Source organism: Dermacentor variabilis, chromosome 11 (genome assembly GCF_050947875.1).
Source record: "Dermacentor variabilis isolate Ectoservices chromosome 11, ASM5094787v1, whole genome shotgun sequence".
Classification (NCBI taxonomy): domain Eukaryota; kingdom Metazoa; phylum Arthropoda; class Arachnida; order Ixodida; family Ixodidae; genus Dermacentor; species Dermacentor variabilis.
In genome coordinates this window covers 9,076,662-9,095,820 of record NC_134578.1, presented here as the reverse complement: position 1 = coordinate 9,095,820, position 19,159 = coordinate 9,076,662, and the positions used below count along the sequence as shown (strand labels likewise).

At 44.1% G+C, this 19,159-nt stretch overlaps 1 protein-coding gene across 1 annotated transcript in view; it reads left to right on the top strand.

The window, feature by feature from the left end:
• Positions 1-1,736: 1,736 nt before the first annotated feature.
• Positions 1,737-19,159, top strand: part of LOC142563527 (uncharacterized) — a 77,132-nt gene continuing 59,709 nt past the window's right edge. The window contains exon 1 of the mRNA XM_075674073.1: positions 1,737-2,477. Coding sequence (XP_075530188.1) covers positions 2,033-2,477 — 445 coding nt within the window. The 5' untranslated portion in view covers positions 1,737-2,032. The remainder of the gene's footprint in view (positions 2,478-19,159) is intronic.

The following is a 19,159-nucleotide window of genomic DNA, read 5'->3' as shown; positions in this document are numbered from 1 at the left end:
AAACTTTGCTATTAGCGTATCAATAATTTTTATGTGCGTATACTAAATTTCTACCTTTTCTGCCTCGTATATATATATATATATATATATATATATATATATATATACGCGCTGAATTTCTTAGAAAGAGCTGACAACGCATGAGACATTCTATGCGCCATTCCAACAAGTTTTGAAATAGTGCCTTGTTAAATACAACTCCTACGTTCTGACAACGCCTGAAACGACAACGTTCCGACAACGCCTAGGCCAACAAGCAGTTCTGTTGCAGCGCCTAAAAGATGGCAACATGGATATTTCGTAGAAATTATTCCGCACATACTTCTGTTACCTAAGCATATTTTATCATTGCTTGGGACGGAATGCAAAGACGCTCGTGCCTGGTTTGGGTGTATATTTAAAACGCCAGACGTGTGATCCGACTGAACTTGGCGTCACCCTGTATACAGCGGTTATTAACGGAACCCAATCGCCTGTGTAGGATACCGTATATTGGGCTGCAACGCTAAAAAGTATCTGATTTTATTTATAGCAAAATCTCCGTGGGAACTATTTACTTATCACCTTGCCTTTTAAAAAATTCCACTAGGCAAACACGCGTACTGTTTGCGTGATTTGGGGCAAACTGGGACTAACTATATGGCATACGAGGACACCCAGTCTTCGCCTATACTGTAAAATAATTTACCCTTAAAAGTGAAAAAGGGTGTAAATGTGCCTATAACTCACACCCGTAGGGTGTAAGTTGTATAAATCACACCTTAAGGGTGTGAGTTATAGACACATTTACACCCTTTTTCACCTTTAAGGGTGCAAATTATTTTACAGTGTGCCCTGCTGATGCGGCGATTAGACTCGCATGTGTTATACTACAAAAAGACGATAAGTTCAAAATTGCCCTCACATAATCCTACACTTAAGAAAGATCCAACCTTGTATTGAAAACGGGAAAAAATATAGTAACTATACTTCCCACGAGTAACAGCCTTATTTTCATGAGTAACTGTAGCACCGCAGACATTTTCACGCTCTGCTGACCAGATCTCGGATATTAACACGCTATCACGCCTCTTTCCATTCACTGCATCCTCCGCTAAACTACGGTGTAAACCGGATCACGTGCGGACAGCATAGGGAAAGGGATTAGCTGAGCCAGCCATCTGCCGACCACACATTTGCCGCAATCGCGTGGTTCACCCTGCACGTAATACGCGGAACTGTGCCGGCAGCAGCAATACCGCAATGCGAGTCCAATTGGGAGCACTCGTCGCGCCAAATCCTCCCAACAGTGTCAGCAGTGGCAGTGCCAGGGTGCCGGCCGCAATCGAATCGCCGAACAGAGCTGCCTGCCTGCACCCGAGTAAGCCGCGGGCGAGTGAGAGGGTCGGCGGAGTTGCGAGGGAAAGCGGGCGCCCCGCGCCGGACGAAAAAAAAAAAAAGAAAGAGCGTAGAGCGCGCGCGATTTCCCCTTCGCCTCTGCACCCGAACCCCGCCTTCCGAAACCCAGCGCCGCTCTCCAACAGCGCCATCCGCAATGCATTAGGCCTAGCGGTTAGGCCTAGCACCGCCCCCTTCCGCCGCTACACGCGCTCACCCGGCTTCTGCTGCTTCCGCGGCCAGCGTCGGCGCTATCGCGGAATCGGCCCGTTCGTCCTTCCCCGCCCGAAGCGGCGCCTTCCCCCATTCTCCCTTCCTCCGGCGCCGTTCGCGGCAGCGAAACGCGGGTCGAGACCGCATCGAAATCTCTCCGCGCGCTTGCGACTGTAGTTTAAGCAGTGTAGCGAGTGCAGTTGCCGTGTAACCCTTCGGTAGATAGAGAGTGAGGGATTGCATACATCGCACCCAAGAACCGAAAGCGCAGGACGTCATCCACAGACCCCGACGACAGGCATCGGGCCCGTCGAACGGCCGTCGCGGGGGCGTCTGCTCGGCGACGCAGACCGGCGAACTTGTGTACATTGTAGAAGAACCCGCGCATTGCAACTGTGCCCATAGAAGCGCAGAGGATTCTTAGATCAGAAACGGCAGCAACATGGCAGACACGACCGTGGCTGCTGCGGCAGCGGCCGCGGCCGCAGCGTCGACTGCCAAGTCCTTCTGCATCGAAGCCCTGCTCGCGCGAGACTCGGGCCGAGCGACTCCGGCGTCCAAGTCGCCCGGCAGTTGCTCCGAAGGAGATGCTGCTAGCCCGCCGCCGCCCAACGTTCCGGCCTCGGTGGCGGCCGTGGTTGCCTCGCAAGCGGCCGGAAGACTCTTCGGAGCTTTTCCGGGCTACCATCCCGCGCTTCAGGGGGGACACCCGCTGTACGGACTGCAGGCCGCCGGTGGGGGTCTGCCCGCCGGTGCCCTGCCCGGACTGTTGCCCGGAAGTGCGTTTCACCCGACGTTGGCAGAACACGGCATCAAGTCACATGTGTCCTTAGACTGGTTGGCCAGGACTGCGGGCTTTTACCAGCGACCGGGTGATGTCATGTCAGGTCAGTCTCGGTGTTCCTTCTGCTCACACTTTTTTTCGGAAGCTTAGACGACCACGTTCTTTTCCGCAAACCGTTCGAATTAAGTGACACCGAAAGCCACCGTCATAAGCCTGATGATATTCCGCGTATAGATAGCAAAACAATGACAACGTGATCCTATCTACGTCTGGTGTACAAAACTTACAGCAGGCTTATAAAAGGAGCTTGAATATTCATCCAAAACTGGAATGCGCCTGGAATTACAACTTTCAGGACGCGTCCCATTCAAGATTTAAACATTTCCCGCCTTACATATGTATATATACCAATAGTACAGCTTGTTTCATGGGATATCTACTTAATCGCGCGTATTCAAAATGTGCGCAACACCCTTGTGTATATTTATATAACCACATCCAGCTGAAACCAATATGCTCAACGGCTTTTCCGCAGTTGAGACGCTTTATAGAATGCGCTTCAAGTGCGATGTGCACCTAGCTCCAAACTTGTCACTATACACGCTACCTCTATATTTCACGCGAGGTAACTTTGCAGAGTTCAGCATGCACTCTGAAGAAGCACCGCTGTGCATGGATGGTTAAGCTTTGAGAAGAAACTGTGAATGTATTGAACACGGACTACCCAATGCTTCAGATATACGTTGAGATGTGCAGTCGCGATCAACTATATAGACTTAAACCACAGCTGCCTTGACAAAAAGAAAGCAGTTTATTTAACAGCCAATAGACATACTGCCTAATATCAATAACTGCAATGGACGCGTTTTGCATGCGAACTATGCATTCAGTGCTTGTACCAATTGCATGCTGCGTAGCCGTGCCACAAAAAATGTAGGATATTCAGCTTCTGTCGCCTTCCACGAGCTTTTGTTCGTAATAAATATCCTTCAGCCTGTTTTATAAGGCGATATCTTGGAAATCTCACATATCAGTCATGCTTGTTATGGGCAAGTATATATTCTTCGAATCCAAAAGAAAAACAAGCCAGCGGGCTATACGATACTTATTCCGCCGTGTAATTGTACGTAGCTCAAAGGGCCAAAAGACGAGGCAGGCGCCAGAAAGGGCACGAAATATGCGCATCGAAATATAGGCGCTGAAAAGACAATGAAAAACACTGATCATGTCGACACATCTCCAATCTTTTTCTTGTCTGCATTTTTTTTCGTCTCCTTAAATTGCATGTGCAATGCATTACGACCAAACACTTCGTTTCATAAGCCCAGACCCTCCAAAATTGATCGATTTACGCACATAGAAAAGCAACATATACTAATCACGATAGCATCTGTACATCGACAGTGGTTTACACAGTCCATACACTTTTAGTCAATACCAGTTTATAAAAACGCATATAACGCAGAAAGTTGATCAAAATTAATTTCAACGCTTATAAATGACTCACTCCAAGCGTCCTATGTTATGTGGCCCGCATTCAAGCAGCCCCATTTGTTGCAGAAAAGAGCGGCTTGGAAAATGTCACGCATAAAGCCAAATCTTCATACGGTATTTCAGATCAAATCTGTCTGGCTTTCACGGAGTTCCATACACATAGCTCGGAGCTATATGAACACTCAACATACAAACACAAATTACGCAAACATGGACACACTGGGAATCGAACCCGGGTGCAACACGTGACTACCGAACACTGTAACCACTACGCCACATCGCTACGCTGGCACGCAGGATTCGCATAGCTATTTGTACTTCCGAGCCTGCCATTTTATGTCGATTGGTCACCGTCGGCGATCGTGTGTCGTATACATATATTGTGCAACTGTTGCCGCAGCTTATGTGTTTGGTGACAGTAAAGTCGTATTTAAGTAAGTAGTAGTATACGACTCCCGCTTTCAACAACTGTCATGTGCGGCGGAAAGGCTAAATGAAGTATATAACATAACCGAGCATGGGAGCTGCGCGAAAACAAACTGCTTCGCCAGGCGAATGTTATTCTTCGATGTTTTCTCTTTATTCGCTATGCTGCGTATTGTTCGCTGCCGTCGCTGTTTAACCGGGAACTTGGCTTTGTCTGAGAAACTTTCATCCTCGTTCACAAGGTTCAGTCAAATATGATCCGCCTCCAGCATGCACCCCTGCAAATATAGGTAACTGCACTTGCTTGAAAGTTACGCTGCCTCGACGGTATAACGACAATACGGCTCCGCTATTCTGAGACGTCGAATAAGCGGGCGAGATTTTGCCGGCACGTCTGTAAATTTGTAGAACCGACAAATATTGCTGTTCACTTCCGCTTGCCGCAACAGGCATGCTCCCCGTCCGAAAAGCTGATAGCAAGTACACCAAGAATGCTCTCGAACCGTGATTCAGAGTTTATTTTGAAGCATGCAAGGCGCGTCACTATCTTCGTTCGTGAGTCTACCGTAACTGTATTGCAAATATCGGAAGCGTCACTGCTTTGCACACACTAGCTTGCTTTCACCTATTTACCTGCCGGGCGCATGTGACGTTGCGACTAGTTACCGTGTACATACCTGCAGTACCGTCTATGTTAAAAGAAGGAAGGGAGGAAAGAAATCAAGGTGCGGTTAAAAAATTTATGTTGTGGGACTTAGCATACCGAGACTACCGTGGATTACGAGGGACGCAGTAATAGAGAGCTCCGGATTAATTGTGACCACCCGGGGTTAATTAACGCGCACCCAAAGGCTGAACAGCGTTTGTACATTTCCGTCGGAATGCGACAGGTGGGGCGGAAGCGCTAGAGCGACCAGATTACTGCGGCAATAGTCGTCAAAATAACGATTCAGCAGTTTGAAAATGTATAACGAGGCGTGATTTTGCCTGCGTATCGAAGCTGCCAACGGCTGCATTCCTAGCCTTTCCAGTCGATGGCTCCGACGCAGAATGAACCTGGAATAAACGCGATTTTCCCATTGTCTTGTGCTACATTTGTATGATTAACACCACCGCAATGAGCAATTTCTCCTCCCTGGAATGCAAGCAATTCTCCGTGCGGAAGACGACTCGTAGTCATGCACGAACTATATATATATATATATATATATATATATATATATATATATATATATATATATATATATATATATATATATATAGTTGTGACTGAGGAAATCACGCTGACCCCGGTAGTAAAATGAAGAAGAGGAGAGTACGACGTACGTTGGGGAATTAGCACAGTATATTTCACTGACGTTTCGGCTGGTGGACCAGCCTTTGTCAAAGTCACTTTGACAAAGGCTCTTGCCTTCGTTATATTTGTTATATCCACTGCACCTATATACGGAGTTATTAAGAGCATAAATTTTTTTCTTACCACCTGAAGTATGCTTTAGCAGAATGTCCACTTCATCTCTGTGCGCAATCTGAAAGCATCCTGTACATTTATGCAGGAATGTTCATGCAGACTTAAACGCAGAAGATATTTTTCAAAGGCGAATGATTTATTTACAATGCAACAAAGTGTGGAGCATAGTTTCACTGTAGGTTCTTAACACAGAATGAGGACTTATATACCAAGCTCTGACAGTAAACAGTAAAAGACAAACTACATCAGGAAAGACAAAAGCAGATAAGCAGTGTTCATCCCTACGCTTTTTAATATGTGAAACAAGCGTATCGCATGAACTTTCATGAACTTATGCGGTTGGGACCAACAAAAGTTGGGCCTCAGTTTGTTGCTTTCCCGTTCATTGAAAAAAAAAAGGTTGTTTAGTCAAAACTATGTAAAATGGCAGACAAGTACAATATCAGGAACTGAACACACATACGTCCCAAACTCAGTGTAAGGTCACATTTTCCATAGATAGGTTATCTAATGAAGAACTTGGACAACGAAGTGCTCGCAGCTAATGAAAAGATAGCTATCCATGACTAGCATGAAAAAAGAAAGAATGAAAATGCTCCAAGAAAATGTACGTATTTCAATTGAAGAACTCTTGTGGGCGCCAAGCAATATAAATTTTTTTTAGTCCTGCTGAGCACACTCCGGATACATGTCGTAGTCTTTGGGCAAATGCAGGGAGATGCAAGTGAAGTTCTTTATGCGTACATTTCCAATAAGACAAAAAAGAAGCCTTTTCAAATATGTATTTCACATTGACATAATTGCTTCGTCATCACAAACACGTCAGATATCCTTCGTATTTGTTCAGCATTATTAGTCCTTATGACTCCTGGACCTATAGTCGATCGTCGCACGTGGAAGCAAACAGAAAGTCCACTCAATGTTAGACAATTCCAAAATATATTTCACCTTGGCCCCGTTATGTCCATGTTTTGTTCAATAGTTGTTCGAGGCCAATATAGTAGTGATCTTGAACTAAATAGATCTCTATGTTAACCGTCAACTTCTGAGGCTGTGAAACAACGATCCGAGATCTCTTATGTGACTGCCCTGATTGTGGTGTGCCTAAAAAACGAAACTCCACTGCTCTTATTTGCATGTTGTTGGGGAAGAGAACCAGTGTCGAGAATGTGCTCAACACCCTTGCGTTGCCATGCTACTTGACATGCGGGCTGTTGCTAGAGCGCGCTGCATCACATTGATGTGCACACATTCTTTTCCTTTTTATTTTAAATATCGGCTCTCCTGTTTACTTTCAATCCCTTTATACCCTTTCCCCAGCACCGAGTAGTTCGCTTGTATTTATGCTGGCTAACCTGCCTATCTTCCCATCTTTCTTCCTCCTTCCTCCAAGAGCATGTGTCAGCATTATAACACTGACCTGATGCGAGAAGCGCGAAGACGACGACGGACAATCTAGTCAAGCAACTGTAATCATTCTAGTCAAACGCAACATGGCCAACATGTGCCTGCTGAACGTTTTCAAGTCCTGCCCGCATCAAGGCGTGCAGGGTTTCGTTAAGTAGATTGAACTAATAGAGGCAGGCTACCCACAACTTGTGCCAGTTTCCATAGCAGAAAAAATCCCGAAGAAGTTGTGAACTCGCCAACTCGTCCAGGAGCCACCTCGCGAAAAAGAAAAGGTAACTGCCATGCCTACACACACCGCATGTCGCATAATTTGAAAAATGATTGCCGAGCGAGCTAATTTAAAGGTGGTGTTTTCTACCCCGTGCAAGCCTTCAAGGATCTGCAGAATGACCAACCCTTTTTTCGCAAGGCACCGGCCTGTGTCACAAATCACAAAAATAAACACATCATGTCATACATGTCAGGCAGGAGTCGTTTATGAAATTCCTTTGTCATGTAGCAGAAAGTTTGTGGGACAAAGCGAGCATTGCGTGAATGATAGGACGAGGCAACATCTAAACAAAGTTAGAAATGGGAAAGAGGGGGATCTGGCAATTCATTGCAGAGATTGCAAATGTAAGCCACATTTTCACGCCTGCCAGGAGCCGCGATAAATGGGTTAGATTAGTAATTGAGGCCAAAAGGATTATTGAGGCAGGTGATAGGTGCTTGAGTGTTGCATCAATCTTATTATCGCAAAAATAACTGCTTTACCTGAACGTGAATTAGGGCAGATGAACTGTGACAGAGCTCCTTGTATAAAGTAATGGCGTTTTTTTTTTCGATTGAGCATAGTTGGAAGTAAATAAGGTGCTCGGTGCGTGTGTTTATCTTCTTGTTTGTTATTTTTGCGCCTTTCACATCAGATCACGTTAAACTAAGACGCCCAATTTTCCATCTTAGCATTATAAAACCAGGTGGCGATGTTTTCTTACAGAAAGCAGAGCATTCTATTTCACGCACTTCACATGTGCATAACTCATAAGAGATTACGAACATGCGAATGTGCCCGACCTTTCAAGTTACAGCACTCTGTTTGAAATTTTATTGGCATTATTAGCACCAAAGTCCATCCCTACTTAACCTGAATACAATGAGCACATGCACAGTGTAAACAAAGTATTGAAGCCATGGCAATAGACCAATACACGTAAGCAGTGTGTTCAATGGGGCTGGTTGGTTCGTCTTTAGAATAAAAACAGGAACAGCGCAACACAGGACGAGCGAGTAAATAGGACAGAGCGCTGACTAGCAACCAAATGCTTTGTTTGCAGAAGCAGCATATAAATACATCATGAAAATGGCATAAAGAAGCAAGCAAGCAAGCAACTAAAGCGAGCAAAATGCACTCATTTGCGTTCTGCATATTCTGCACAAACACATTTCACATATACTTGTCCTCTTCGAAATGAACTCAATGGGACTGGGTTGATGCTTTATTTCACAGTCATATTTCTTCACACTTGCAAGTAATAACTAATTGTCCCACACTGTCAGCTGGCGCTCAGCGGCACTCATTTGTGCCTCTTGCACTTACTCGCATTCAGCCGCATTTACGTTCATTTACAGTCGCCTAAACTAAGTGACTTCCCCATCTTGTGAAAACAGCAGCAATGAGCGAGAGGGATCTTAAATGTGTGTCTTACTGTAACGATAGTACAGCGCGTGCAAGTGCTTGAATGTCATCCACATGTGAGCAATATTGTAAACACTTGTCTTTTTCTGCGCCCCACCCGACTTTTGTGCTGGCAAAATATCAGATCTTTTTCTTTGTTTGCTTCATGATAAGCATATGATCCATGCGCACTGCAATGAACAGCCATTCTGGGCCTGATTTTCTCTTACCAATGCTGTGATCCACTCTATAGTTGCACTGGAGAGACGGGTGTTCTGCTTTCTTTGGTGGCGTTGTGATTACTGTCGACCTCCCCGGCTTTAACCTTGTATAAAAAGTAAGTTAGGTGAGAATAAAAAGAAATTGCAGAAATTTGATAATGTGAGAAACAAAAGCTCCCTAGAAAGGTCTTGTTAAGGCCTATTTTGGGCCAGTGGGTACCTCACAGCCGAAAAGCAACACTACATAAGACATAAACGAAATGTCCAACTTGTTATGTTTCTTTTTTCATAGTTTTTGCAATGGAGCGCTGCTTTCTTACACATTATGAAATGACGCAGGTACTGAAATTCACAGATTTTTCAGGGACATCCTGAATGACATGTGAATGTGTCCGACCTTTCAAGTTACAGCTCTCTATTTGAATTTTCACTAGCATTATTAGCACTAATGTCCATCCCTACTAAATCTAAATACAATGAGCGCATACGTAGTGTAAACCGACTGTTCAAGTCGTGCTAATAGACAAACACAGGTAATGCTCTGAACAAGCAACTAAAGGGAGTAAAATACGCTCAGTTGCGTTCTCCACGTTCTGCACGAACACATTTCACACATACTTGTCCTCTTCGATGTCAACTCAATGTGCTTGGGCTTTTGGTTTATTTCACAGTCATATTTCCTTACACTTGCACGTAACAACAAATCAGCCGACACTGTCAGCTGGCACTCAGGGGTAATCATTTATGGCCCTTACACTTACTGGCATTCAGCTGCGCTCACGTTCATTTACACTCGCCTAAACTGACTCAGTGGCTTCCCACTTTTGTGAAATCAGCAGAAATAAGTGAGAGGGCTCGTGCATGTGTGTAGTTATAGTATAGCGCATGTGAGTGCTTCAATGTCATCCGCAATGGAGCAATATTGCAAACACTTGTCTCTTTCTGCACCCCACTACACTTTTCTGCTGGCAAAATATCAGGTTTTTCTTCGTGTGCTTCATCATAAGCATATGATCCTTTCGCAATGCAATGAATTAAGAGGCATTCTGGGCCAGTTTTTCGCTTATTACCGGTGCTGTGGTCCAGTGTATAGTTGCATTGGAGAGCCGGGAGTTCGCTTTATTTGGTGGCGTTGTTATTCTCTATAGAAAAAAGAATCAGTCAGGTGGGAATAAAAAGAAATTTCAGAAATTTGATAATCCGAGAAACATAAGCTTTTAATAAAAGTCTTATTGAGGCCTATTTTGGGACTAGTGGGTACCTGCGAAACGAAAATCAACAGTAGATGGCAATCACTAGATATGAACAAAATGTAGAACTTGTTGATATGTATTTTTTTTTCTTCCATAGTTTTTTAGCAATGGAGAGCTGCTTTCTAACAATATTATGAGATGACGAAAGTACAGAAATACACAGATTTTTCAGTCTGCAATAAAACTTGAAACTGCTACTTCGATGTGAGATATCTCGCCATTGAAATTTTGCCACTGGCATAGAACTTTGCCCCTTCTACAAGTAACGAGTGTACTGCTCCTCTCCAAGATATATTGCGGCAAATTCTGCTTCTAGCGCAAACTGACACTTTTTCTCTGCTGCTGCGTCGTCGGAGTTATATGATTATTTTCGCGTCAAACAAGCTTCGAGTTAAATTGGGTTTTGAATTCCAGTGAACTCAACCCAATGAACAGGAAAGTCAGAAACGCACGCAAATCCACACATTACACCGAGGGAAGTGCGTAACACACCAGAAAACTGTTCAAAATGAAGCCGTCGTTCCACAAACTTAAAATACGGAATGCATTGAATTCATTTCGCAAAGTCCACGATGGGGATAAAAAAAACGGAAGATTTCATGGTTAGAAGGCTACACGCGATTACTAGCGGCGCGATAAAACGCAAGCCCTAGTGAAAATCCGCGCATGAAATTTCATTGAAAGGACACCTGGCTGCGCAAGCAAAAATATCGCCAGCCATAATGCAATTTGAGGAAACCGAAACGGAACTACGCCTGCAGTTATAGGTAGCTCACATGCCGAAACTTCAATGCGCGTGTCCGCATTAGTGCTACACGTTCAGATGTTTAATCGCCGCGATTCGTCATGTTCTGGCTCAAAATAATACAATAGCATAAATTCAGCGTTTAGTAGTATGGTAATCAAAATTCAACCTACGGGATGAACACTGGTGCGCAGCTGTACAGCACACGCTCCAGCGCCCGACGATCCAGCGCACGTGGAGGCCCACCGCTGGCGATTGTCGCCCAGCAGTCGCACTCGCACGAGTTGCCGACGTTGCACTGGCTTGTTCCAATTTCCGGTAACATCGGCTGATTTGAACGTCACTGAGATCACCGAGAGCGTTCATCGACGCGGCCAGACGCCTTCACAACGTGAACACGGTCGCATAACGTCCCTGGCACAAAGAAATAGCGATAATTGCCACCGAAAAGAATCGCCTCGTCCGCCGGCTCACCCCATGTTCTTGCTCCTTTCCCGGCCGTCTCAGTCTTTCCTCCTCTTCCACCATGAAAACTACGCACAGAGCCGACGACCTTTTCTTTATAGTCTATTCGTTCTCTTCCTTTGCCTTTCGCTTTTCTTTCACCCTCACAGATTCTCCCTCATCACTCCCTGCACCTTTCGCTTTGTAACGCTCTCTTAACGTTTCTACGCGCTTTTTGGCGCCAAATTTGCAGTGCTGCATGTAAACGTTGTGTTTGCTTACTGGCCGCATACAGCCGTGAGTAGTGGGTCGGCCGCGTTTTGTCACGCATGGTCTCGCTTGAAAGAACGCTTATTGCGGTGGTCTGAGATGAACCGAGAACGTACTGCTTATACGGAGGACGCTATGCAGGACTTTTCTAAGAGTGTGCACACAAAATGTTTACACGTGTGCAGAGTAACCTTAACAATGCGCATATCACTTGTTCCCAATGAGCATGCATATTATTCTGTAAACGTGTTAAATTATAGAATGATCTCTACAGAGAATAATTAGAGCAAGCTTATCCAGTATACCAGTCACGGCGGGTATTTGTATTGTGTTTGGGCTTTTTATTTTATGCGTCAGATTTGCCAACACTAAGATGAATAAATTGCCATGTCAGTTTCTAGATCTTGTACCTTGTTAATAGACTTTTACAAAATTCTGGAAGCGATAGAAATTGTTACTAAAGCCCGCACTTATGAATTAAGAAGCTATTAATCTCCCTAACAAGTAATTATGTCCAAATGTTTAGCTTAATAGTATTCTTTCTTTAGATAATGTGTGCAGACCGTACAGAGAAGTGTTGGGACATTAGGCACGGTGCCGCCAATGTGCCGCGCAAGTAATGCAAAGAATGGGGTGAACAACTGTCTTTTGAATTATGTGTATATTATAGCTATACCATTCCTATACACGGTGATCCAAAATATACCTCAAGTAACCCTTTTTATGTAGAAAGCAGATTAACAATGACAGTTCGCTTCTGACAGTGAGATCCTTATCAGAAAGAGATGCCTACTGCGCCGTCGTTTGAAGTGAACGGCTTCTTTTAAGTGCTTACGGCTAATGCAATTGTCACAGCTGTAGCTGCTAACAGTTTATATACGCACGTGCATCTATATACTCCAACGCAGGCACATACTGAGAATTTTTTTTCTGGGGGGGGGGGGGAGGTCTAGCCTAGGTAACTTTTCTATGCAAATGAAGAGGGGGGTGCATCTTTACTACTACAAATGGGAATAATGCCCACCGTTCGCCATAAAGACGCATAAACACGCAAACGAGAAATGAAGTGAAACGTATCTCACATTTACGCCTGTGAGATACACCTTTCCTTTACTTGGCAAACAAGGAATCACATCAAATGTACTTGCGCAGGAAAGAAACGCCGGAAGAACACTGCCAAGAACAAGTAAGCAAGCGAAACTGTAAAATAAAGATTCTAGTTGAGTTTTTCCTGAATTATCTCCGAAAGAATTGTAGAGAAATATATATTTGCGGAACAATCACAGGTTCTTTCCGATCCATCGTTTACTGCTCTACCAAGTTAATTGCCAAAATCGACTCGTATTGTTATTTGGGAAGTTGCGTAACGATGCGTGGCCGCCAGTCCCGTACAGCCGTGTAGAGCGCAGGACGCTGCGGTTGTAGACGTATTGCGCCCACCGCAGAAGGTTAGGAAAACGGCCACATAAGCACAGCAGGTAAATGTCTACGTTAGGCGGCTAGACTGATAACTGTAGAAGCGTCATTCAAAACACGGAATCATTCTCCACTTCTGGTGGCGTTTTCTCTACTCCCTCTTTAAATAAAAAGATGTTGATCAATAAATATTTTCGCAAACATCACAGACAATGGTTCAGTTTATTCATTATCGCTTTTCCTTCTTGTTTGGCTGTTGCCTCGGCTGTCTCCCTTAGTATATCACTTAATTTCTCAACTGCTTGCGACTCTTGTTTTCAGTTGCCAATTTCGCACGAAAAGTGCTGGACAATTAGGGAAAACCAGGTGAGGTAACGGGTGATATTCATATTTCTTTTTGGTTTAATGGTCATTGCAGGGTTTGATGATGGGCGCTCTATCGCAGTATTTCATTTAGCACCTTATCTAACCCATATCACGAGTATATCGTTTCAAGGATCTGCCACTGTCGCGGCGAGCTGCCAGACAAGGAAATAACGAAGCAAAAAGAAAAGGTAAACGCAAGTGGCGTTTTCTGCGGCCGCAGCACGTTCCACGAGCATAGAGACCAGCTGACTACGAACCGAATCTCTTTCTTGGTCCCTGGTTCAGTCTAAACAAATAAGGTTTAACTAACGAAGCAAGAACGATGTGCTCTGACCATTGCAATTGATTGTGACAACTAAACGAATCTCGGATTAAACGAGCGCGCGGGCACCAAATCGATGAGGAAACTGGCCTTAACACCTTATGAGATGCCGAGAACTGCCGCCATCCAGGAGGATTGAAAAAGGCAGCGAAGCGTTGACCGCCAGATAGTTGTCAAGTATCAAGGTTGATTTGGTGGCGCTTTAGAAATGTGTAATGAGTGGTAGCATGGGCGGGGGGGGGGGGGCATGACACTTAATTATGGGGGGGGGGGTGCCTCCCTCCCCCTGTGTACGTGCCTTCTCCGACGTTGCACCCTGGTGTGGTCAACCTCACTATATTATATGGCCGCTTCTGCCGATTGGAAAACAAACTAGCATCATCAGCACGAAAGTGAAAAGCTATGCTCCTGCAAACGATATCGTTTACGTACATAATAAACATCAGTGGGCCCCAAAATACTTCCTAATGGCACGCCAAAAGTGCTAAAACGAATTGCTATCGCGATTTCTTAATTACCGCGAGAACTACTATATGATATTTTGAGCGCTAAGCGTGCACTTCATCGTCGTCACCTGTTTATGCTTATCATCATCCCTTTCCCCTTTGTTCTCCGGGAATGCTACTTCGGGCATTGTCAAGTTCCGCCATATTGTTCAATTAGCCATCTTGTCATTTTTGATTGGCCCGCAGAGCTGTCTGCTACGTCCCCGCTGAATGGTTCGAAATGCCGCCATTAGATAATTTGACAATATGGCGGAATTTGACTACGCCCACAATACGCACCCCGGTTCTCTCGCGGCTGCTGTGGAATAAGAGCATCACACCAACCGACGTCTTACGTATAAATGTCCTCTTTAATGTACTTCGAGTGCCATAAAAGCCGAGTTCAAAGAGTAAGATATTGTCTTCTCTGGTAAAATGTATTTCAGCTTTTCGAAACCTATATATCTATTTGCGTTCATCGCCGCCAAGTACAAGTTTTTTTTTATATACAGTAGAAGCCCTGCCTTAGGAAAGAAGACTTTCCATTTAACCTTCATGGCACGGAGTATATATATCTGGCATTGATCGCCGAAGAGACATAAAACCAGCTTACGCAGCTTTTTTTCGGTGAGCTAAAGAAAGTACGGAAAGAATTTAATTCCGACAATAAACTCAGTTTTTTTTTCATTAGTAATAATAACGAAAGAAATCACCACAAATTATTAGTTAGAGCGTATGTGGTGCGTGTGGTGTCTGCCTTTTTCTTCGTGCGGTATCTTTCTTGCGCTCTAAGTTTTGTAATTATGCAATACCAACTCGCCCACCTATCCATCATACTACACTTAGTTGAGCTTTGACGACGTTCTCTTAATACTGAAGCCGGCCTAATGGAGTTCAAGCAGCCCTTCAATGGCGCACACATAACAATTCCTATATTTTTGACATTGTCAGTGTGCTATTCATCGAGATTCAGTACTGAACAGCGTGAACGAGGGCGCAGAAGAGGTCCGCCTTGCTGACTGTATTCGTATGCGCAAAACGTATAGAGAAGTATGCCGTTTGGCCATTCAAAAGGATTTATCCGTTTTGTGCAGCTTACTAGTGCCCTTTTCATATCTCTATGACATTTATTGTTAATGACAACACTGGTAAACACTTGAAAGAAGGACACTTGTTTTTCTCCATTATCCGTAGTAGCAGTATGCACCTTAGAGAGCAGAAACTGACATCGAAACAATGCAATAAGATGGAAAAAAGCAGTGTTGGTACTGACGGTGATACCATATATATATACATCATATTTGAAGGCGTGAAGGCCCCATCGAGCGCAACCTTTATCCCGGGATAATTTCAAGATTCCTTGTAAAGACTGTGATTCAACCTATCGGTGAATGGGGTAGTCTTAGGAAATGAGAAAAAAAAAGGGGGGGGGGGAGGGAGCAGCACCAGTACGACGTAGCAAAGGCAAACACGTATGGCATCGAATGCGCTGGCCAAGCATCACGAGAAGACAGACCGCATCATCAACTGGGACGCAGCAGCTATCATCGCAACGGAAAAAGACCCTATCTACATGCTGACTGCTTGAATCATTCTACATCCAGACAACACCACACGCGATTAACAGGACAAGGGGCAATCTACCAGATACCTACCCACGCTCATTGTGCCATCTTCCCAGTAAAATGTGCGTTGTTATTGCGAACTAGGGAACCGTAGGGGCCTCGAAACATCAACCTTTGTTTCTCTTTATTTTTCCTGGTTTGGGCGAGTGTTTATTTCTGGTCCAGTACGTATCCCCCTCGTCGGGTGGTATTCCGTCGAACTCTCGACTATACATAGTATTACAGAGCTGTGAAAATGACCCTGACCTTCATAATTTTTTCATGATATTTTCAGTTTCTTGAAGATTTTTTATCACATTCGTGTGAACAGTATATGCTAGGCTAGCAAGTGGCCAGTAGCTTATTTTCTACTAAGCATTTCTTTCTTCCTATGATAGCTAGAGTAGAATAGTTAAGGTTATTCTTAATGTAACCTGTTTCAAGTTACCTGCATGTCATTTATAGGCGTTGTTTCACCCCAGCCAGTGTCCTGATGCTGTCGCGAATGTCGATCTATTTTTACTGAAGAAAAAGTTCACAAATGTTCACCGAAACGTAATCATCATTGCGAGAATTAACCTCAGAGCTTGCTCAAATTGAAGTTGTCAAGCAACAGATCATTTGTTTACATGGTGGCTTCACCAATGCTCTATGTGCATAAGTTTGCCATAATAAATTGTTTCCGACACATTACCAAGTCGGCCTTAGAAAGCAGCAAATACATACAGCATTGTGCAATTTACGCCCAGGGCACAAAAGATAAAGGACACATAATAAAAAATAAACTTTTAACAACTATAGGTTAGTCTCACTGATTTCTCATTTTTTAGTACGCGTCGGACTGTTATCATGATTTTTATATATTAATAAATTTGCTGACACATTCACAACAACTTGCATTTTCCCTCGTAATGCTCCCATTGCAAACATTTCTGAGTGCATTCGCGTTTCATGCAAGTGGTCTGCAACTTTGACTTTTTTGTACTTTACATTTGTACATAGAAGATTAACATTTTAACTTCAATTTTGTGTTATCAGCAATGCACTTTGTAGCGCACTGGCAATTGTGTAAGCGTACCCACGGTGGTTGCGTAGTCAGAAGTCGGAAGTGGTTTTTTTTAGGCATTAAACGTATTACATTCATTTCATTACATGCCCTTGGTGTGGCATATGTTAAGCCTTAGGTGGCAGCATCAAATCCCGGCCGTGACAGCCACATGTCGATGAGGGCGAAATGTGCATTGGATGAACGTTAAAGAGCCTTAGAGGGACAAGATTACTCCGGAGTCTCTTACAACGGCGTGCCTAATGATCATGTCGTTGTTTGGGGTGCGCTAAACCCCGCATTTCAGTATTAAGTGTGTAAACTTACCACCGTAAGGAAAGACAGGTAGGCTTTCCTTACGGAAAAACACCCGTGTGCTTAGATTTAGGTGCACGTTAAAGAACCCCAGGTGGTCGAAATTTCCGGAGTCCTCCACTACGGCGTGCCTCATAATCAGAAAGTGGTTTTGGCACGTAAAACCCCAAATATTATTATTATTAGGTTAGAAAATATGCTTTAGCTGGGGGGGGGGGGGGTAGAGCAGGGCCTGTTTCCCCAACGTTCTTGCCTAAATATTCACTGTGCTCGGTTGTGGAAAGCCTGCCGAGCACTCATGATAACTAGTGGCGGGACGAATAAATTATTGCTGCAGTAATACAGAGTTTCAAGGATGATGCACGAAGCGAAGTTTTGCCAAGAGAAACCTAGTTGTGTGCGTATGCGTGTGTGTGTGTGTGTGTGCGCGCGCGTGTGTGCGTGTTTGTTTTATTTTAGACCTTACATATTTTCCATTCGCTCATGTTTTTGTTTCTAGGTGATTGATGCTGAAGATTATAATCTAAAGAGACTAATATAGGTAGATTTATCTCCAAGATATGTAATTTACACCATTACGCTTTCATCTCATCGCTGCTTTTTCGGCAGCAACCATATTCAGCTGAGTCCTTAAAATATCAACAAAGCGACGCTAAAGACTTGAATAAATGAAACTTTAGTAAGTCTTACGGAGAAACGAAGCCTCAACGTCATTTTCGAAGGTCACGTTTTAGAACGCTGGTAACCTGCTGCCAACATATAGACTTACGGTTGGTTGGTTTTCTCACACGCATGCGCATTATAACATGACATGGCGCTATATATTTATTGAATTTTTTTCACTCACATAGGCATTTTGAATACACATGCAGGTTAAATTTACGGTACTTTTTCTCACGCATGCGCATTTTCTTGTTACGGGACAGTCGGGTGAGGCATTTCCGCTACACTGAACTTTATGCCTGAAACTTCTTCCTTAAACGAGAGAAACTTAGCAAAAAGCCAATGTAACGTTTGTGATATTCTGGAGTAAATATTCGGTTATAAATAGTTCTGAAATCATTTTGTGAATTACCTACTAAAGTAATTTATTTTTTACTCATGTAACATTTGATTATCTTTGACATGAATGTACTTTCTATGGTTTGAAATAAAGGCGATCAAGTCGTTCTGATGTTCCTATGTTGTTTGAGCTTTTGTGGGATTAACATAGTAAGCAAACGGCATGTCACTTTGCCTCCCGTCATTCAGTGTGTCGTTGGCGCGTAAAACGATTAAACAGCTTATCTGCACGTCGGACAAAATTCCAGCCATGCCATGCGAATCAGGATGCGAAATCATATCGGCTCAAACGGCTTAGTTCAATAAGACGCTAGCTTGGGATGCCAGCGAAGACGGGTCAGTGCATCGTACCGTATTTCTTTTTGTTCGAAAGCTGCTACTTTTTATCCGCCAGACCGCTTAACTTTCCTCCAAACTTTATCTGGGCAATTCGCCTGTGGTGGCGCATGCTCACACTCAAGCGCTCGTCTAGTCCGGTTGTCTTTAAAAAGCGCATTAGCGCTTCGGTGGCCTTGTGCATACTAGAGGTCTGCGGCCAGGGTCCCGGAAACTTTCCTTCCGAGAACGGTGAGTAAACTTTCATCGGCGAATGCGCGTACAATAATTCTCCTCCTTGTTCTCCCCTTGCTCCCTCTTACCTTTCTTTCTCCCTTTCCCCTTCCCCGCGTGTAGGGTAGCCAACCGAGCGAGACCTTGGTTAACCTGCCTGCCTTTTCGTCTTGTCCCTCGCTCTCATCTCTTGACTATAGTCACTCCTTCGGTATATTTTGGTTAGCATATGT